Genomic DNA, 23,011 nt, shown 5'->3' with positions numbered 1-23,011 from the left:
TTCATACCAAGGAAGCCTGTAAATGTTAAAACCACCATGCCAAAGTAAAGCTATAACCTACTCCACGTAAATAAAATAAGCTTACCAACGAATCTAAAACTATAACCTATTCTACACATTGAATAAGCTTACCACTTAATCTAAATCTGAGTTTGCTTGAAGTGCTATTAATAAAGGATGAGTTTGCAATAGGCTTTATCTGGTAGTATAATTCTGAAGAATCTTAAAACTTCAGTCTAAGTCTGATAGGTAGCCATGATGTTTGGTTAGTGTAATGTTTGAGCGCTATTAATAAAGGATGAATTTGCAATAGGCTTTATCTGGTAGTATAATGCTGAAGCATCTTAAAACTTCAGTCTAAGTCTGATAGGTAGCCATGATGTTTGGTTAGTGTAATGTTTGAGCAAATATTTGAATCTTGATGTATATATCATTTCAGATTTAGATGTGACTTTTTGGAGATCCAAGCTGAAAGCCATGTATTTGCATGTACTACAAATACATACCATTTGTCATTGTATGTTCCCATGACTAAGTCATTGGAGGTCAACAAATTCTATTGGCAACTTGAGAGTAGTATTTTGATGCCCACTTAATTTTACAATTTAAAAAAAATGAAATGTATTATGCCAAATTAACTAAACCAAACTCATGCTTATTTTCTGGAGTCCTCGAGTTTAAAAGATGAACATGAGCTAAAATTATACTTCTAGAAAAGATTGATTGCACATTCCACTTTTGTCTTACTGCATGCATGATTTTCTTACTCTGCTCTACTTCCTGATTGACTGCTGGCTAGATCTTTTCACTTTACATCGTTGGTCACCTGCCAATCTCTGTTGTACTGTTCATCCAGTTTATTCATTCCATTTCTCATTTTGCATTATATATTGTCCAATTTCTGTTTGCAATGCAATCATTTATGTTGGTGGGTTTCCCCCATTTATAACGAAACTACATTAAACTTTCTCCAATTAATGATTAGCTTGCCATTAGAGATTCGTTTAGTAGATTTTTATGTATTTAGTAGTGCTTTATATTACCAGTGGGAAGGCTCGAGATGAGGTGAAACCCCACAGAAAATATGGCTGCACAAAGCTGTGCTCAGAATGAAAATTTGTGGAGGAGAACCGGTGGGAGAGAGGGAGTGGGACACCATGTGGTCACACAATTTCAATTACAGAAGAATTCCTTTTATCTTGCAATAATGCAGGTTTGCACTTGCATAATGAGTGTTGCAAACGTTGCCACTCAGAACCTCAACAGTTTCTCTTATCTTTGTCTATTTAATGACTTGCTATCAAACAAGGGCAATTCCAATAATGTGGGGAAGGGGGGTGAACCAGAAGAGCCACACTTCTCGAGTTATGGCTACCTCCAGTAAACCTAGTGTTATTGAAGACGAATCCAAGGTACCTCCTTCCAAGGCTTCCACATGGAGGTAAGCTCAATAGGCTGACAAATGCTCACAGTAGGCAGGTGGCCCTGCGAATACTGAACGATAACACAAGTTGTTGATATGCTCTGCAGCTCAGTAGCATGGAAATTGTTCTCATCACAAATCACATGGTAATGTGTGGGCTTGATTGGTCCTTGTAAACCCGCATGGCTACATAAGAAGAAATCAAACTCCCTTGGATGAGTTCAGGGTATCATGATGACCCCAGGGTGGATATTTTCTTGTACATACAGGGAAAACCCTCCTATGGTGCCTCATTTGAACCACTATCAATGTGACCTTAGGCTTTTAGTCAATCCCTCCTGACACTACCATTGTTTCTTTGAATGCATTCAACCTCCCTTTGTGGAGCACAATGTCAAATGGGCCCTCACTCACTCCATCTCAGAACGCGATCTCACGCTCAGGAACTTCCCAGCCTTTCATAGCTTGTGTCATTTCCTTGAGGCTCTCTATTATCGACACCCTGTGAATTTGCGCATGAACTCTTGCCACATATTTGATCTCTGATGACCAATCACAGTTTGCCACTACTGCAGCTATGGTTGGTGCACTTTCGTCACTTGCATTAGGATGAGTTACATCAAACCCAAGGATCAATTTTGGCTTCTCAATGACCTTACACATCTGAGGTAACTCGAATGCAAACCCAGAGAGAGACCCACAATGGTGTAGTTCCGTGGTTTTTTTATTATCTTGAACAGTCTCCACCATAAGCCGAGTTAAAGCTCGTTGCACCATCCATCAGGTCATTTCATTCTATTTGGACATTAGATTCACCCTAAACTTGTCAAAAACAACCTTTTGAGACGAGTATACTATCATAAAAGGCTGCCATTGCTAGGTCTATGTTGAGAGCAAGCCCCTGTGCTGTAGAATCCATTCTGAGCAACAAAGAAAAGGAGGTCTGGCATTGGAAGACTGCTATTCTTCACCTGGCAATCTAGACAAAACAAAAGAAAAAGACAAAAAAACATAAGCACTTTGATGATGGAAGAAATGGTATAAGATATTACATAATGTATTAAGGGTTTAAGGATTTAATGGAAATAAGAAGAAGAGGAAGCTTTTTGAACATACCTATAGGAGGAGCCAAAGCATTGGAGGAGTGAGTTAGTTTCTGCATATTGTGGTGATCTACTGGCAATGGTGGTGGTCAGGAAGGGGCAATGGAAGAAAAGGGTGGATTGTCACCAGCATTGTTATCTTCCCTTTCCCATTTCCCATTCTTCTGTGACAACCCTGATTCATTGCTCCCACCATTGTTCTGATGATAGCTACCACAATTGTTATCTCCTTTTCCCCTTTCCCATTCTGCTGTAAAAACCCTAATCCATTGCTCCCACCAATATCCTGTGAAAGTTCACGGTAGACACTACCATTATATATTCTCTTCATGTGTCCCCATTCCTGTGTGAAAACCCTAATCCATTGCTTCCACCATTAATCTGTGGAAAGTCACCATAGCTATCACCACTATTATCATAGCCTCTTCCTCCACTGTTTCCAATATAGTCACCACCACTGTTATCTCCTCTCCTCTTCCTCCTCGGTTTTCAATTGGGCCACCATCATCATTATCTCCTCCTTCCCCTGCTCTGTTTCTGATGTAGCCAATTCTATATCCATAGCATCCCTCGTCTGGTTCTGATAAAGCCACCACCATTATTATCCCCCCCCCTCCCCCTTCATCCTCGGTTTTCAATCTGGCACACCATCATTATTATCTCCTCCTCTCCCTACTCTGCTTCCGATAAAGCCACTTCTGTATCCATAGCTTCTTCTTCCTCTCCCTGTACTGCTGCTCCGCCCATTCAAGGATTCAGAATCGGATTCACTGGCCTGCATATCATACCAGAGGGTGCATGTTGATTGAGATTCAATCCAAAGACGCAAAACAGCAAAAACAGGCAGAGAATCCACAAGATTAGATCTAGGAATCACACACAAGATTAGATCTTCTTTATGTGTTTTTTTGCTTTCTACAATAAGCGGTTTTGCTTTTGATTTTGCTTTTTTGCACTCACATGTTTTTTTTTTTTTGTATCATGCTTGCTTTTCATACAAAAAACCGCTTGTTTCAAAAGAATACGGAACCGTTGCCGATTCCTGGCCAAACCGATTAAGCCGAAATGGAACCGTTGCCGATTCCTGGCCAAACCGATTAAGCCAAAATGGAACCGTTGCCCATTCCTGACCAAACCGATTAAGCCGAAACGGAACCGTTGCCGATTCTTGGCAATGAGTTGTTTGGTAAGTGAAAATTGAATTGAACGTAGAGGGGTATTCTCGTCATTTGGGAGGCCCTTGCTTTACCCTCGTGGCTGATTTCGTTCGTTGTTTGTCTATTTATGTGTTTATTATGAAGCTTTTCTTGAACAATTGAGATCTTAACCATACCTCGCCATATTTGCTTCCCTAGTTTAACAGGAAAGAAAAGGAATCATGTTGTCGCCAATCATGACACCAATATGATGTTGGTGTCTCTGATCGGAAATCAAGTATACAGGGTAAATTTTGTTTGTATGAAAGATTATGTTTTTCTTGTGTTCTCCTCTAATATGATTGGGATGCTTTCCTAACTAGACCCTTTGTAAACATAGTGCGTTGCCAATCTTTGGACCAGCATGATCTTGTTGTCCATGCTATAAACATAAACAAGTGTCAAAAAGTACGAAAGGAATATTTGAAATTTGTTAATAGGATGTATCATGGAGCCTAGATAATCATATAATGATTGCCGAAAAGACTTCTTGAAGACAAAGAATTCATTTACAAGTAGATTGAAGACTTTCTAGTTATGCAATATAGATTATTATTTTCGATATTGTCATGTTCTTTCTCGAATAGTTAATGCATCGTCATTGCCCACTAATGCAATCGTGCTTCACATGCAAGACCCTAAAGGGGGTGGGAGTTCTCATGTCCAGAGGTTGATAGGGTGTATCCATTTTATGAGCAAGTGGCAATTAAGGTTCTTAATTTGGGAGGTGGACCTTTCTCCATGATGCGATTTGCTGACTCACCCAAGTTAACAAGGTTTTAAACATGTGTTGTTTTCCCTTCCCACTACCCATGCATGAGAGATCCTTGACATGTCCATGACCATTTGAATTCCTTTGTTGTGGACTATTGATGATGGCAAATTTGGTTGTGTGGAATGTGTTAAACCCTCATCAATACATTGCAATAACCAACACATGGATCAAGCTTCATCTCTAGTAAACATACTAACACATATTTCTTCTGAGTTGTGATCAATGTGAAAGCCCACCCTTGTTGTCACTATGTTTCAAACCTTGGTTGGTAGATGAGTGTGAATCTAGCCTAAGTCAATAAATGAAATGTCATTTTATTTATATTGCTGATGCTCGCATATGGTTCTTTATTATACTTTGTAGTTATCCTTTGTGAGCCCCTTTGAAGGCATATTCATCTCCGAGAAGATCACTAAGTTAGCTTTTCCTTCTCGAATATTATTTTTAACACGAACATACTTTTTTTTCAAAACAAAATATCCTTCGATTAGTTTTAAAAAAGGCATATCAACTACAACTTACAAAATAGATGGAAAGGAAGCGACTATCCTTCCCAAGCCCGTCTTGTGTAAGACAATGGCTAGCCATGGATCCTTCGTCTAACTGAGATCCATCTCAAAATCTAATTTCATTTCAGTATTTACAACCAACACTTCAGTGTTGCCACTTGCTTTCAACATACTAGAATATGTCATCATATTAGGTAAGAGACCTTGTACAAGCATTTGAGGATAGAGTTGTATAGCATCCTCATTCTTATCATGCTCAATATAGCCCAATAACATGGCAGTGCATTGTACCGCATCTCCAACCAGCAATAATTCATCAAAAAGCTCTCGGGCTTCAATTATTGCTCCACATTTACGGTACCAACAAAAGGATCTTTTTCAAATCCTTCTTTTGCATTCACCAAAGCATTGTTAAGCATGATATCCTTCTCCATGAAGAGACCTTTATTTATACTCTCATCATGAATCTTTTCCCCTTCTTCAATAGATTTAGTGTTTCCATAAGCCTTCAGGATGCAAATATATGTGATCCTATATGGTGAGAGACCCTCACTTTGCATCTTCTAGAAACAATTCATTGTTTCGTGACCATTTCTTTATTGGGCATACCCTACAATGAGTGAATTCCAAGAGTATATTATCTTAACAAGAAGCTCATCCTACACTTTTTGTGCTTTTTCAAGCATACCACAGTTCACATACATATCTACCAACGCATTGCTTGACATAACTGCAAAATACCCTCATTCCTCATCAATTTGAAGCATTCAAGAGCTTCATGCACTTTCCCTTGTTCAACATACCCTACTCCAGTGTCGCCACAAGCCTTCAAGATGCAAATATATGTGATCCTACCTGGTGAGAGACCCTCACTTTGCATCTTCTAGAAACAGTTCATTGCTTCATGACCATTTCCGTGTTGAGCATACCCTGCAATGAGTGAATTCGAAGAGTATACATTGCTAACAAGAAGCTCATTATGCATTTTTTGTGCTTTTTCAAGCATACCATAGTTCACATACAATCCACCAACACATTACCTAACATAACATCCTTCTTCACAAATCCCCTTCTAACAATCTGATCATGAACTTGAGTGCCTTTGCTAAGGTTTCTTAGGCTATCCGCACACACTATGCTTTCCATAGAGATTGTGAAACTATTGGAGGTCAATCTATCCCATAACTCCTCCATCCATCTCATAAGAAGAAATGGAATTTTGTATACATATCAATTAGCATATTACTAATTACAAGATCATGTTCCAAAACCTGTTTTAAAATACGGTTGTGCACTTCTTATCCTTTTTCTACTGCTCGAAATTTCCTCCCTGTTTTCAAGACACAAACAAATGACACAACATTCAAAGTTATACTTCCGATGCATATGTGAGTGCCATATAAGAGCATCCTCCCCCGCCCATTTTCAGCATATCCTGAAATCAATGCGGTCCAAGAGGCTATATTCTGTAGTGGAAGTCTTTTGAACACATTGAGTGCCTCCACGAGAATTGAAATGGAAGTAATGGTTTCTTGGACCAACATTATTTGACCCTGAAACATCCACACACCCTATGCTTTCCATAGCGATTGTCCAACTAGCATAGCGATTGTCCAACTATTGGAACCAATCTATCCCACAACACCTCCATCTATCTCATAAGAAGAAATGGAATTTCGCATACATATCAATTAGCATATTAATAATTATAAGATCATGTTCCAAACCTTGTTTTCAGATACGGTTGTGCGCTTGTTATCCTTTTTCTATTGCTCGAAAACTTCCACATGTTTTCAAGTCACAAACAATGCCATGACATTCAGATATATACCTTCCGAATGCATACGTGAGTGCCATATAAAGGCATCTTCACCCCACCCATTTTCAGCATATCTTGAAATCAGTGTGGTCCAAGAGACTATATTCTATAATGGAAGTCTTTTGAACACATTGAGTGTCTCCATGAGAAAGCCACATTTCATATACATATTCAGCAAGGCAATTCCAACAATCACATTACTTTCAAGTAATCCTTTCTTTGTTATCAAAACATCCATTCCTTGGCCTTTGCTAACAACTTGTGCATGTCCACCTACTTTCAAGATGCAAACCAGAGCTAAAGGATCAAGAAAGATACCTTGATATTGCATAAGCTGACATAATTCAATGCTTGGCCATTCTCTATATATCCTCTAATGAGTGAGGTCCAAAGCACCACATTTGAAAGCCATGTGTAAAAATATTATCATTTTCACCTTTTAATGAGCGCATCATCCATTTTGACAAAACAGAACATTTTGTTCCCTTTCTGTATATCTCCCATGTTACCACGTGCTTTTAATAAACCAGAAAATAAGACTTGCATTCCAAGAGACTATATCTCGAATAGGAAGCTCTTCAATCACTTTCTGAGATTTTACAAACTTCTCCACATTTGGCATATATATTCACTAAGGTATTTCCAAGCATAAAATCATTTTTCAGCAACCTTGAGCTGTCAATAACTGTTTTTGGTTAGCATATCCTACAATTACAACATTCCATGAAGTCGTATCTTGGTTAGGAAAAACGAATTAGAACATCTATGAAAAACTAATTATTATGAACCTATCCTTTTTCCTACCAAAACTACTTCTCTATGTTTTCTTTCCTCAGCAACTCATAATTGTCCTCTAGTTATCATCATATCTTTACCCGAGTATTTATGTGAGCGCAATGGCATCTCGGTTTTTCCAATGCAAGGGTATCACCTGTAACCAAGGATATTGCCGAAAAAGAGAAATCATTATTATTTTGAGGAATCATCGTCTCCATAACCGAGGGAGGCTTCTATTTTGATGTACCCTCCTCATAGATTACCAAGGATAACTCCTTCTTACAATCCATAACACCCGAACAATCAATTTGTCGCTCCTTATCTTGAGGCAAGGATTGAAGGATTTGCTTACCTTTGTCCCCCAATTGGTAACACGAACATACTTTCTTTAATCTTCCTTAAAATATCTATGTACGTATGACTTCCCCATTGTGATCCAATCGCATCACGACATCCTAACCCAATTATGCATTTGTATGTGTTGATATGGTGAATGGCAAATTGTTCTGGCTTCGTCTTCTTCAATTTCATATTGTTCTTCATGACTCTAGATTAGTAGTGATCTTTGGGCATTCTTCTTGACTCTTTCCCTATAATTTCATCTAATTTAGATAAATGGTAGGTTGCATTGTCATTCACCTTTTGAACAATTTACGAATCAAACAAAAGCTTTGAAAACTTTTGTATGATGCTATGTTGGTTGTCCAAATTGTCGTCACATACCAATATCCAATCCCCTTTTGTATGACGCTATGTTGGTAGTTCCACATCCTCAAATATTCTTTTTGCTTGTCAGATTTTTGTAGCTATTGTTGTGATGTGTTGTGTGTGAAGGGAGAAAGAAGCTAAAATGTCACTTTTTACAAGAGACCGGGATTTTGGTTGAAGTGATCATTGAATGAAAATATGAGAATATGAAGATCAAGGCTACATCAAAACATAACTTGTGAAATGATAAGACTTAAACACTAGAACAAATGGGTGGAGGGTTCAATAACAATTAAAGGGGACAAAGATGGAAAGGTGATCTACTATGCAAAATATGAGAATGAAGTATGTAGTAAATAAAAGCATAAACGTATGTTTTTCCAAAATTAGATGCTCATGAAAGGATAAGATCAATTGCATGCTAAAAGAAAAGGCAATTATGGTGTAGTCTAGAAGAAGCAACCCTATTTCTATTTGACAATAAAGCTCCAAGATGATATATAATGAGCAAGAGCTCATTTTGGGGTTCGTTGCTTCGGGGATTTGAAAGCCCATGCTTCAACAAGAAATTGAACTTCGTGGTAGAAAATCACAAGGGCACGAGGGAGGCTTACGACAACCAAGGTGTCATGCTGTCAATTGTAGACTCGCCTTGCCAAAACTCGAGGATATCCCCGCATAATCTTATCGTATTTTCCTCTTAATCTTCACCCTATGTAAAAGGGTTTTTCAAAACATGCAATGCACTTTCGAACCATATTGTAAATCCATTTTATCTCCATGGAATTTATAACAGTTACATTCTTTGTATCCCTTCATATTTATGGGTTTAGTTATAGCATGCCATGTAATATCATATATCTTGTTTTCTTTTCAATGGGGAAACATCAACAGAAAGTGGAATGATGTTTCTCCTCAACCATGAACAAGCTGTTTTCAACTGTTTTCATTAATATCCAAGCAAAAATATGGTTCTAATTTTGTTCACAGAAACTAGTGAATACATACATTCTTTGCAAAACTTGATGATTCACTTGTATACATCATGCAATATTTTTGAATACTTTTGATCACGAATGTTAATACACTAGACCATTAGATATATTGATATGCTCTGTGTCTATTATCTTTACACAACTGTTGTATGTTGATATATTCCAACAAACTTATAGACATAACGTGAAACAAAGGCAATAGTTATCCATGTGCATGCATGTAATGTGAGATTATTTATTGTATTTTTGTATACACACAAGTGAGCATATATGTGAAGATAGTAAATACATTGGTAACATGATCCACATTGTCTTTTCAACGGAGAGTGTATAAGTAGGTAGCATCTATGTAAAGAATTTGTGTAAGTAAATGTGTGTTCCACACAGAGATATGAAATTCAACTCAAATGCACACTTGATACAATAACCCTAAATATTATTGAGATTTAGAGATCTAATATTGGCATACACAATATTCACAATTACAAATAACAATGCCTTTTGCAATAAAATTGTATGATTAACCCAAATGTTTAGAGATATACTCCAAGTTGATGAACATTCTCCATATGATCCAAGAAATTGAGCAAATCACAAAACTTACAGTCTCCTTAGTGAATGACTATGGATCTTGTACTAACTTTACCTTTGTTTGACATAAATTCCTTCTTCCCTTAAACATTGTATATGCTAACATCTAAGCCTTTTTGAGGTTTTGACTTTACAGCTTATCCAAAAAGAAAAGGTGAGGTGGACACTATCATGTGCTCAAACAGTTGACAATGAATCTTGGGCATTGTCAAAGTTGTTCCAAATAATGTAAATTTGGTATATGATAGCGAAAGATGGAGTCTAATGTTAAGAAGATATAATTCAGATATGGAAAGACCACATTAGATGAGGCATGGATCTTCATTATGTAAAGACGATGGTCCATGGGCGTTAATGAGATATTAAGGGTTGGCTATACTTTTGACCATTGATGAAGTTGTACAAGAATTAACCTATGGTATGATATTCAAACATGGATGCCCATAAACATAACTCATATAGCCACGAGACACAACCCTCAAAATCTTGACGAAAGATCACAAAGTAATTATTCGATGAGATGATGGTTGATGACCAAATGAGTAGGGGGACACACAACCATTTAACATTGTGTTTTTTCAATGGTAATAGAGTAGAATAGAATAGAATAGCATCCACGAAGAGGCAAAATTTGACCCATGGGACCAAATCAAAATATCATCTTGTATGTGACTCTTTCCTAAGAAGACGGGATTATTACTTCGCAGCAAACAATCTCTATGCAAAAATAATGCACGTACATATGTGGTCACCCTTCTTTGTGGATTTTTGGGTACAACACCTAAATTATCATGCTCATGTAACAAGTCTTCATACTTGGTCACAAATTACCTTATATGTTGAGCATGCAATATTCAACCTTCACTAGATTTCCATTGCATATCTTCATACTTGGATGATGATGATGCCACCTCAACCCTAAGCGAGTTTGAAGAAGTGTTAATGCTTTTCGGGATCCAAGGCTCATGGGGTAGTAAAATGTGGTTGGTTACGTTTTGGTATTTCGGACCCAACATTAAGGGTTAACATTTGCAATGTAATGTTCCAATTTTGATATTTTAGCATCTTGCCACTTCATCCTTAGTGCCTCGAGTAATCTATTCTTGATTATCACATACTTCATAGCATCACTTGAGAGCTCCAATAGATCTCTTTCTCCCCATCCTTTTAACCATTTCATAATGCCAAACATCAAGATAGATAAGAGGTTTTTGTGCTTTGAAGTTTACATCCTACATTCCAAGCTTATTTTGGCAATTTTTGATTAGGTATATTCTTGACTTTATGATATACTTGTATGCTCTTTGCATAACGAACAACTCTATGCGCCAAGCACTTGTTTCTAAGAGCATGATCAAATAGGATGTTAAGGATTGAACTCCCAATTGTCTACATAAGAACAAATTTTGATATTTCTCTATTCATCCTATGCATTAAGGGAGATAATGCCACCCACACTTCCATTCCATATAGGAAACACTTAAGACCACCATAACATTGAATAATGTCAATCTCACTTCACATCCTAAGTATCGCTTTGGTTGCATTGATTCTCAAACATATAATAACTATTCCAACCAACTTGAAGTCTAGACTCATAGCATACATTCCATGTATTTGTCAATGTATGTAAAAGTGGGGCATTGTCTCCGTTGGATTTGCTTTATTGCCATCATTTTTGTTTTGTCTATGTTGATAGTTTAGACTTGTGTATTTAATAGAATGTTTCCAATACACCAAGTAAGGTTTGCATATCACCCAAAGTAAATGAGAATGACTCAACATCATTGACATATAAGAATATAAAGATAAGCTCTTATGTGAGTTTGGGCCATCTAATCACTCTTCTTTTGCAATTTTGTTTACTATTTCTTCTAATTTATCAATGCACAGAGCAAAGAGTGTGGACACCCTTGCTTGACTCCCCATGTTTCTCAATTAGAAGTTAGAACTTTAAGAAACCACTACATATCCATTTTCAATTGGCATCTAACTTGACCATAATTGTGCTACAATTTCTCTATATTCTAATGGCTTATCATTCTTGTTACGGGCATGACCATATAATATCTCGGGGGTGGTCGGGTGGATTGGCACCCTTCTTTATACTCTCGTTTAACCCTCACACTTTATCCACGTATATAGAATACTAAGGTAAATTCTCACGGGCATGACCATATAATATCTCGTGGTGAGAATTTACTGTAGTATTCTATACACGTGGATAAAGTATGGTCATGCCCGTAACAATTCTTTTCCAAAACTCACTACTTGGCATAGTGTCAAAGGCTTTCTTGAAGTTCACAAAACAACAATATAGTGTTTCCCCTTGAAGTAAACTTTCTTATATAATTACGCTTACTATAACTAAAAGATTAACAATGGAACATTTTGCCTAAACCTACTAGCTTGACCAAGTGCTTATTTGTGACAATGTTCAACACATGAGTTAATCTTTTGTTCCACGATAGTGTGATATAACTTAGCCATTATAAACCCATGATGGTTTGATACTTAGATACTTATTTTTTATCCTCCATTATGGACTATTTTAATCCAATTCACGAGTCAGTCTATTGAAAACCCTTGTTTGATAGCTTGATCTATGATAATTGTCATCCATTGACAAGTTTGTGGTCTTTCCATTTCAAGAGCTCACTTGTCATAAAAATTACATTCGGTGCTTTGAGACCCAAATGCATTATATAGTGTTTCTATACTCAATGTTATAGGCATTATCCCATTGTGCATATAAAACCTACGTACATGTTGTTCTGTCTCTTCATCAATGAATTTGCCAATTATATCTTCCTTTTTGCCCCTGAGTTGTCTCCATTCTAGCTTTGGGTGTCTGTGTTCCATTTATATTCTAGATTTGTGTTTTTTTTTCTAATTATTTTCCTTCTCCTCGCCATTTTTTGATATTGATACAATGTTAGGATTTTGTTCATTTTTATTCTGTGTGAGTTTGGACAATTTCAGACGATCGTTGCATTATTCATCAAACAAAGCATTCAATGGGATGTTAAGTATTTGGTGTCAACCTACATGTGCATTGAAACATGATATTACCTTGAGAAGGACATCCTTCAATTGCTCCCAATTTCTTTTCATATCTTTACTAAGGAGCGATTCATGGCATGATTGTCAACCTGATTTGCATATAGGTTAGCTTTGCAATAACAAATTCTTGAACGGGATTTTCAAACTTGAGATAGTCTTGTGGTTATCACTTGCTATGGATTTTGAGTTCATTTTTTTGGTTGCATAGACTTGCCTTCTTTGTTCGTGCTCCTTTGGGGTTTCATCTTATGTTACAAAGAATTCGTACATTTTAGGGAGTCATATTGATCAAGAAAACCTAATGAGATGGAAAGCAAGAATTATGGCACATGTAAGTGTTGGGAAACAGGTCCCTCTGGATGGGAAGGAGAGTACAAACCGAATTGGGTTGAGTACGTGGGCGAAACCGAAATCGGAAATCAAAATCAAATATTGATTATGACTGATTTGAGGAGACCACATAAATAGTCTGAATGTGCCCATGTGGGCAATATCTGTAAATAGCCAGAAAGTTGTATATGTATAAGTACAACTAGGGCAAACTTTAGTTGTGTGTGGAATCAAAGTAGTAGTTCATTATTGTTGTATAGTTACACAGATTCTGAAGGTCGTTGCCCCTGTAACTGTGTAAGAGAGAGAGTGTGTGTGTGAGAGTGAGAGTAGCAACTCGGCCGCTGTCTGACTGACGAAGGAGAGCTCAAGGTTGCTGCCTTGGAGCTTCTCGTTGTACTCCTTCCCTTATAGTGATCTAGTTCGGGGTTTGTGGAACGCCTTGGTTTTTCCCTTTTGGGTTTCCACGTAAAAGATCTTGTGTCTCTATCTCTTTGAATATTCTATTTTCTATCTGTACGTTATCAATCTCGATTCTTTGCACTCGAATACATAAACAAACAACCGGTTGTGGCCGATCAATTCTCAATAGTAATCATGTGTCGTGTTGTGATTCATGTGACACCAAAATGTAAGAGCATGTCGATATTTGTATGTCAAATCCCATTAGGATGTGATAATATGACATATGCCAAACATATAGTCTTCAATATGATGCAACAATATTGTTTCATATGATGACGAGAGTTTTATTACCATAAAACGATCATACTTAAGGGAAACTTTGGATTGTGTTTAGGCTGGTTATGTTAATATGTGGCTTGGCTTGACATTCATAATATGTAAAGTAAGAAATCAAGATTGTGCCCTAGGTTGATACATACTGAACTTGGACACATACACAAACACAAACATTGGCATGCCCATGCCCATGCCCACAAACATGAACACATAAGAAATCAAGATTGTGGCTTAGTTTGATACATAACTGAACCCAAGCTTGAACATGAACCTAAATAGGATTAGGATCAGGATTAGGAACACAATCACAATCACAATCACATACACAAACACAAACACAAACACAAACATGAACATGAACACGAACACGAACACACGCATGAACATGAAGGAAGAAATCAAGATTGTGCCCTCGCTTGATACATACTTGAACATGGACATGAGCGCGAACGGGGGTATGAACATACAAACAAGACACGACTCTGAACCTCGAAGAGGAGCGTGGGTGCCGACGGGGGCAAAATGAGTAGACGAGAGTCCAGACATCCCATGGAGGAGAAATCACATGGTTTGTTTTGTATTGTTGTAACTACCTACAAAACACATACATATGAATGTATATGCATGCATGCATGTATGTAAGCAAGCAAGCCAAGTATGTATGTATGTATGCAAGTATGAAGTATGTATGTATGTATGCATGCAAGTATGAAGTATGTTTGTATGTATGTATGCAAGTATGAAGTATGTATGTATGTATGTGTGTATGTATGTGTGTATGTATGTATGTATGTATGTATGCAAGTATGAAGTATGTATGTATGTATGCATGCAAGTATGAAGTATGTTTGTATGTATGTATGCAAGTATGAAGTATGTATGTATGTATGTGTGTATGTATGTGTGTATGTATGTATGTATGTATGTATGTATGTATGTATGCAAGTATGAAGTATGTATGTATGTATGCATGCAAGTATGAAGTATGTTTGTATGTATGTATGCAAGTATGAAGTATGTATGTATGTATGTATGTATGTGTGTATGTATGTGTGTATGTATGCATGCAAGTATGAAGTATGTTTGTATGTATGTATGCAAGTATGAAGTATGTATGTATGTATGTATGTATGTGTGTATGTATGTGTGTATGTATGTATGTATGTATGTATGTATGTATGTATGTATATAGATGGATGGTGTCCATCATGCATGCCATGGGTTTGCTTTGAAGCAATTTTATGATGTAACGTCTGAAAGCATTTGTTCATTCATGACAAAAGCAGGGGAAACAGGGGAAACAGAGTCTCTCTCTCTCTCTCTCTCTCTCTCTCTCTCTGTCTGTCTGACCACATCACCATCACCCATTTGCCTTTTCTTCATCCATCATCCGCATCTTCATCTTCATCTTCATATCTCGCTTCTCCCTCTGTGCAGAATAATCCCCTCTGCAGCTAACCCTACAAGGGAATTCTTTTCTTCTTCTTCTTGTTGGGGGTTCCTTCGCCTGTCGATCTACTCCGCCTTCTTTCAAACCTTATATGAAGAAAAAGAGATCCATTCCATTGCCTTCATCTGCCGTGTTGCCTTTTTGTTCCCGTCGCATGATCCCCCACCGTTGATCTAGCCTGATTTCCATGGATCCAGCAGAGCCTTTGAACGCTTCAGATTCCTCTAAAGTCCAAGGCTCTGTTCCTTGTTCTGTTTGCTTGGAAGGCGTTTCTGAAGATGGAGGTGATCGATCCATTGCTAAGCTGAAATGTGGCCATTTTTTCCATCTAGGTAAGGGTTCGATCTCAGGACAAATCACCCTGTTTGTGATTCTTAATTGCGTCAATTTGCATGAATCTGATGTTTTTCTCAACCATTTTTATTATGTTTTTGGCGTCATCCTCAGATTGTTCAGAAAAATCGCCTAAATTTCTTCTTAATTGCTCAAATTTCAATACTGTTTATGCTTTCTTTGCTCAAATTAATTTGTGGCTTTTCTCATTTGATCTTGATGCTTTTTTACTCGAAAATTTGCTGCCTTTTTTGATTGATTTGGATTTGGATTCTCCCTTGGACATCCGTTTTATTCTCAGTGTTTCCCTTGATGCCAAATTAATGACATTCTGTTAAGTTTTTCAATTCGTCTAAAAAAAAATGCTTAAATTTACAAATCAGCTGTAGGATCCACGAGATGTTTAGGCCAAACTATTTGATTTCTCTGAGCTATATGGAATTCTCCATTGGACGATTGTTGCAGCATAGGGCCTTCTAATGTGGTTGATCCAATGTTTTTTCAATATATCTGGCTTAATGCTGTCAGTTTGGATCACTCTATGCTTTTGCACTATTGTAATATCCAAGTGTAGCAAACCCAAGCCATTATAGAGGAATGGCATCAGTAATAATCACATGCATGGATGTTACTGGGGAGAGAAATGTCTGTTTCAAGTTTTCTCTCTTCTAGAAATGAGAAATGGCTGTTTTGGACAACTCATACGCCAGATCTACACATAGTTGTTAAAAAAATGCTGTTTTAGAATACTCTGAAGTATTCTACGTATTTAATGTATTCGACACATATTCTATGCATTCATTATATTTTATCTGTGGAATACAAATTCTAAGTATTTTAAAAAGGTAGAATAATACTTAACATACATATTCAACGCGAATTATATGCTAAGTATTCCACAACAATGGATCTACATCAGGAAGGTGTGGATCCGACATCGTTAGCCTCTTGTGTAGAAGATTGTGTTCTACAGGGATAAGTATCTATGCACAGCAGATGCTGGATCGGGTTCATACAAAGACCAGGATATATAGGTACATACATGCATATCAAGCATCAATGCATTCAGCAAGCATCCGTGCATTCGCAAGCATCCAGCAGTTGAAATTGAGATTGAGATTGAGATCAGTGCATTCAGCAAACATCACAAGAGCAGAATGGATTGAAAGATTATGTAGCACATGCATAGAGAGGGAGGAACGTTATGCATGCAGATGCATTGCACATGGGTCCGTAACAGAGTGTCTCTTTGCACCACATCCACCTATGTCGAACATCATCGTATATGGGCTCACTGGATATGCAATTCATACTTGTATGCCCTGGTGACATATCGGGTGGTATATGATTTTCTAGCTTTAGAGCACCCACCCCTAAACCGCCTGACTGCCTTGTCCTTCTTTACCCATCACTTTACAGTCCCATGAGTTATTATATGTCCTTACCTATCAACTTTGTCATTTGGTTTTGTTCTGGATACCTGGTGAACATACAATTGTGTACACACAATTGCCCCCTCTTTCTTTGGTTTGCATAGTTTCTCTCTCATGTGGTTTAGCACATGCGCTTTGAATACTACATGATAACAATGTCTTGTTCTAGTAAAGAACCATACCGACGTTTCATTCTGAACATTTCTGCTCTAGTGTATGACGTCTGGCAGCAAGCTTTCAGATTGGTATGACATGAGTAGCTAGCTTGACAGATTGCATTGAGAACTTTGAGGATGTACATTGGAGCTTTTCCTATCTATTGGCATGTATAGTAGTTGTAGTAGTAGTAGCAGCCAACTGCAGATGATTGATCATAAGATAGGATGGGATTCACTTGCCAACATATTTATGATGACCCATGGGATAGCATCACAATTGGGATGTCTGATGTCCAGCCATAAAGATGACTGTGAATTGGTCTATGATAAATATGCCTACCTTGCCTCACATGGATGGGGGCAGAGGCTCTAGATGGGATAGACAGCAGGGGGTTTCAGATAGGATAAGGATGAGAGAGGCCTTGTACGTTGGCGTACTCCCTTTTTTACACATTCTGAGTTTCTGGAGTCCAATCATTCCACATATCACTGGAATGGCTTAATGTGAGTCTGTCTGTACTATTCCCCCTGCCTTCTTGTTTCATGATTTTTTGCTTTTGTGACGTGTTACCTGCTTTATGATATTATACCCATTATGAGTCAGACAGGGTTCCCTGTTAATTTTTTGCTTTGCTGCTATGCTAGCTCGTACACAGAATTTATTCTTTTGAATATGTTCAAAATTTTGAAAATGATGCCTTCAATTTCATGAAAATAGTGTGTGAAGAAGTTAAACATTAGATCTGTAACCCTCTTAATTAATATTATTCGATTTTGGCATAGATTTTCATATTCTGTGCTTCATGTCTAATAATTTCTATGGCTTAACTCCAGACTGCATTGGATCTGCATTCAATGCAAAAGGTAGGATGCAGTGTCCAAATTGTCGCCATGTGGAACAAGGACAGTGGTTATATGCAAATGGATGCTTTTTACACGAGGATTTTGTGGATGATTTTACCATGGATGAGGAGGAGATCTATACTGGAGCTGCTAATTTGGTAGGACCAAAACTAAAGATGCTTTCATGTTGCTGTATAGTTGCCTAGTTTGGTTTCCGAGTTGTAAAGACAGTATAGATAGTTTTCCTAATATTTAGGTACTAGGGCTTGTGGAATTGAGGAATTATTGAGTTTTGAACCTCTTGATAAGTCAATACACGTATAAACATGTGCAGCAGGACTTCAAAGTTGAGTAGAGTTGGTGTTCTAGACCTAGCTATCTACAATATGTGATCCTCTGTTGTACCCACTATGTGACCTATTGCCTTGCTTCGCTGATATTGTCGTATAATCTATTATTTTAATGATTTAGTCATGTAAAAATACTGTCATTCCTAGCTTTGTGCCCTTGAAATAAAATAGAGCCAGTACTTAGACCTGTACATCTGGGACTTCCAAATCAAGATAACAGCGTATTTACTTTATGAACCACAAAAATATCTCATATATTTCATTATGTGATTGCAGCAATTTTCACATACACCTTGGTGTCCTCATCAGGGATCTCATTTCTCATTTACCTTTGAGTAAGCATCATGTTCTTTTGGGTGTTTGTCATGATTTTTCGTTCTGTGAGGAAAACTGAAGAAATCGATCCATTTTTTCCTCTGATTTTTTTTTCCAGAGAGCTGGACAATCTTAGTAATGGCTGTAAGTATCATTCTTACGAAATGTATTTCTATCACTGATACAAATTCTGAGTGGTGTCCTTTTCGCTTGTTCTTATTCTATTTCTTTTGAGGACAAATGCAGATGCAGAGCCGGTTGGGAATATGAGAGGGGGATTGAGAGTATGCCCCTATCTTGCTGTTCATGGTCTATCTGTTGGGGTTCCATCCCCTCATGTGGAAGATTTCTTAGGCTTGCATGTTGGTAACAATCGCACTAGTAGTAGATCATCATCAAGACGAGGTGGGGCTTTTCATGCTACAAATAGAAATATTGCAGCAACTCAAACTTCCTCATCTTATAGCAATATGCTTTCAATGCCATATGAGGGAACATCACATAACTCCAGTAATGGGAGTTTTCCACAGCCCAATAGTCACCGACAACATAATTTCGGATTCTTAGTGCAGAATCCCCAATCTCTTCATGCTGGGTAAGAGGTTTAAATTCAAAATGCTACAAAATGATGTTATTTCATTCTTTTCACAATGCGAAGTAAAATATACATGCATTGCTTCCTACAGAGTTTGAAAGGAAAAGTGTGAACATGAAAGTTGAATGACATTGTTTTTTCTTTTGACTTATAACAGGGCAAGTCAGAGTAATGGTGGACATGTGTTTGGCCAGGTGCCTGTACATTTACATAATCCTCATCCAATGAATGCAGTCCAAAATGGATACATGGGAAGTGCGTGGACAGGACAAAATGAAATGAATGTAGGTTCTCATAGAAGTATGCAAGTTCCTTCTACAGATGGTGGCAGTTGGTCTTCATCAGAAGCAAGCAATATTGTTGGTTCTGGCCAAACAGCAGGTGGACCTGATGGAGTGACATGGGGGGTGACAGTTGAGAATCAAGTTGATCCATGGACAGCAGCTAGAATCTATGCATCTCAACCTTCTTCTAGTCAATGGTGGGCATGGATTCCACATGTAAACAGCCACCATAATCAAAGAGTGGTTGTTCCTAACCCATCAACAAATGCTTACCAAACCGAAGGACAGTTTGCTAATGTGGGTTTGTTTCCAAGGCCTAGGCCCACTTCATCGACGGGGTATAGTGAACAACCTGTAGAAGGACCTTATCCTTGGGCCTTTTCGGGGTTTCATGGAATGTAACTAAATGGGAAATAATGCTTGCTATGGAAACACTGAACAAAACCATGCAAATCTCGGTTAGAAACACAAATATGTGAGGTAGCACACATGGATTATACATTTTGATCATATTGTTTAAGAGTGTGGTTTTTTGGAGAAAAAAATACTGTAAAGCTTCCAGAGTTGGGGCTCTGGTAGGGTCAACTTTGTATTCCACGGATGCATGGTAAAATACTCGCTGAGATGCTCTCTTGCGCTGTGCGCTCGATGGCTCTATTAAACCAATTATTGATGGACCATCATGGACTGTAAATAATGTCGAAACTATTTTATTCAAGTTGTTTAATGATGGTGCAAAATATAGATATGCTCTACATATGTCATAGTTTATATGCAATTGATTGTGCTTGATAATTTAGCATATGGTATGGGTTGATTCATATCTAAAACTTATTCACACGCTTTAATATGAAGATCTAGGAAAAGGTTAAGCATCTTTGAGTTATATGTGGCATGGGTTCTAATAAAGACAAATGCACTATCCTTGAAAGATAATTAATACTCCCAATTGATAGTTTCCTTGTCTGAACCTAAATTGTGGCTGGTACACAATATATCCTTCAATGACTTGGCTTTGCAAGAAAACTGTGTTTGTTGCATATCATGATTGTGAGTTTTTTTCATCTTATACTAATATGAACATCTTCATGTCAAAGTGCTCCATCAATAACATGATGTTTTTTCATCTTATACCAATATGATCATCTTCAATAATAAAGGTGACATTGAAATAAAACTAGAAGTGCAAAACAAATTGAGATTCAAAAGATCACACTTGAATATGTCTTCTAGTTAGATCTCCTTACACTAGTCCCCAATCAATTTACAAAATGGTGTTAAAAGTGAAGGGTAACGGAGGAGGGATCATGTCTCCATGAAATTTGTATGTGGCTCTTAAGTGAGCTTAACCACTAACCATATTCTAATAGTAGGACTTAATGTCCATCAGAAATTGCTTTTATTAGTACCCAAAACCGTCTCTTTCTTTCCGTTCCAATAATTAAACCTAACATGTTGGCTAACTAACACTTGGTATGCCCAATTGACAACTTGCAATGTATGGACAAACACCACCCCAAAAAGAAAAGAAAATGTTCTAAAACGACGTGATTGCCAATATTGGCAATAGATGGTGCGCTCAATCATTTTTGCTTGTAGAGTAAGTTGTTAGGTAGACAAGTGTCTGTGCTTGCTTCCTTCATTGCTGCTTTCTATGATGATGTCATGGGTACAACCATTAGGTAGTTGGATTGCATTGGTATCATACTCATCACACGGTTGGATATGACATGGTGCCTATGATTGGGGTTTGAGGGCAGTCTCTTTTTGTGGTTTTGGGGGTGTTCAAACTTTTCCCTCTCCTAGTGCATTTCTTTCTTCTCCTATATCTTCATCTATATATTTAGTTCCTAGAGAGAGATATTGTGGTTTCTCTCCCTTATATAGAAGTTTAGCACCATACAAGAGGAGGAGATTATGGTTTGGCTTACTTAGCTCTTAAACTTAATCTCTCTTAACTCAAATGAAAGATTAAGGAGGTAGAGGAGGAGCTCTTAATGCACTAATAGAAAGGAGAAATGCTAAGAATGAATGAGAGCTACAAAAGGCATTATGTCGCTTCCGCGTATCTTCATGCAACGTATCTATAGATCTATAGAGTTTTTACCCTCTAGTTGATGTCATTGGCCTTGTGTTCAGACCGTCATATTCCGTCTTGGTGATGAACTAGGCGTGAGTGGTTCTCAAGTACCCACAAGCTACTGACCAACTTAACTTAGGATTAACAGTTAATCTCTCTCTCTCTCTCTCTCTCTCTCTCTCTCTTACAATGATAGACAAGGTAAACACAAACTTTAAAGTATTGTATCAATTACCACTCTTCTTGATACAAAGAGGTTTAGCACCATACAAGAGAAGAAGATTAGGGATTGGCTCTATTAGTACTTAACCCTAATCTTCGTTAGCTCTAATAAGAGTCAGGGAGATAGAAGAGGGCTTAATGTGCTAATAGGAAGAGAATTCCCGAGAATGAAGAAAAACCTTAATGTGTTAAATTTTTCCCACATTCTCCTTCATTGGTGTCGTGGTCTTCATCACTAGTGTCGAATTCTTAACATCCCCCAACCAAATGAATGCACACTCCTCGGTGCACCACGCTAGGTGTGGTTTGTGGTTGAGGGTGGTACATGGAATAGAAGGGGGTGGGAGGCGAGGAGTATGGAGTATGGTGGGTCGGGTGGTTGGTGGGGATTGGTCGGTCATGGCAAGTGCAGGTGTGGCCGGAGGTGTTGGATGTTGATGGGGGGAAGGTAGATATCTTACATGTGGTCTATGGTCATGAAGAACTCTTTGCTTTTGCCGGAGAGCCAAGTGGAGCTAAGTTCTACAAATGCTAGATTTGGGAACTTTTTCCAAAAGATTTTCTCTGTTAAAGCAGATTCTTGATCCATGAAATGAGAGTTGGCTCTGTTATCTAAGAGAGTACAAAAACTATTGTACTCATTTAACACATCTTCAAGTTGATTCAAAACTTCAAAACTATCGTTTTGGGTTAGGGGTTGGTAGGCTTACTAAGTTTAAAAGAACTGATTTCACCTCTTCACTTTCTTACTTCATAGTGCTTTATTGCTTTTGTTTCTTTACGGTTATTAAACCCTACCTTAATCCTTCAATAGAGACTTTCTATCCAAGTTGATCTCATGTTGTTACTCTATTTAACCAAAATAATTGATCTAATAGCATTATGTGAGACACCACCCCTCTGAACTCTACCCTCAAA

General features: G+C 37.7%; 1 protein-coding gene across 1 annotated transcript; it reads left to right on the top strand.

Moving 5' to 3' along the window:
- Positions 1-15,576: 15,576 nt before the first annotated feature.
- LOC147854279 (uncharacterized) lies at positions 15,577-20,518 on the top strand. The gene is made up of 6 exons (XM_087331237.1): positions 15,577-15,812; positions 18,239-18,405; positions 18,874-18,932; positions 19,031-19,056; positions 19,159-19,507; positions 19,665-20,518. Exons 1-6 carry the CDS (start codon positions 15,668-15,670, stop codon positions 20,191-20,193), a joined length of 1,275 nt encoding a protein of 424 aa, XP_087187363.1. The 5' UTR covers positions 15,577-15,667; the 3' UTR covers positions 20,194-20,518.
- The last annotated feature ends 2,493 nt before the right edge of the window (positions 20,519-23,011 follow it).

Source organism: Azolla caroliniana, unplaced genomic scaffold (assembly GCF_043228905.1).
Source record: "Azolla caroliniana isolate FFs.n. ecotype wild unplaced genomic scaffold, voAzoCaro1.0.p SCAF_15, whole genome shotgun sequence".
Classification (NCBI taxonomy): domain Eukaryota; kingdom Viridiplantae; phylum Streptophyta; class Polypodiopsida; order Salviniales; family Salviniaceae; genus Azolla; species Azolla caroliniana.
Note: the sequence above shows the minus strand (reverse complement) of the source record. Positions and strands in the feature narration are given on the sequence as shown.

Excerpts from the sequence above, each read along its gene's own strand:
- LOC147854279 (XM_087331237.1), top strand. The coding sequence starts at position 15,668 with ATGGATCCAGCAGAGCCTTTGAACGCTTCAGATTCCTCTAAAGTCCAA. Across the intron at positions 19,057-19,158 it reads GGACAATCTTAGTAATGGCT|ATGCAGAGCCGGTTGGGAAT; the intron begins GTAAGTATCATT and ends GGACAAATGCAG. Across the intron at positions 19,508-19,664 it reads CCCCAATCTCTTCATGCTGG|GGCAAGTCAGAGTAATGGTG; the intron begins GTAAGAGGTTTA and ends GACTTATAACAG.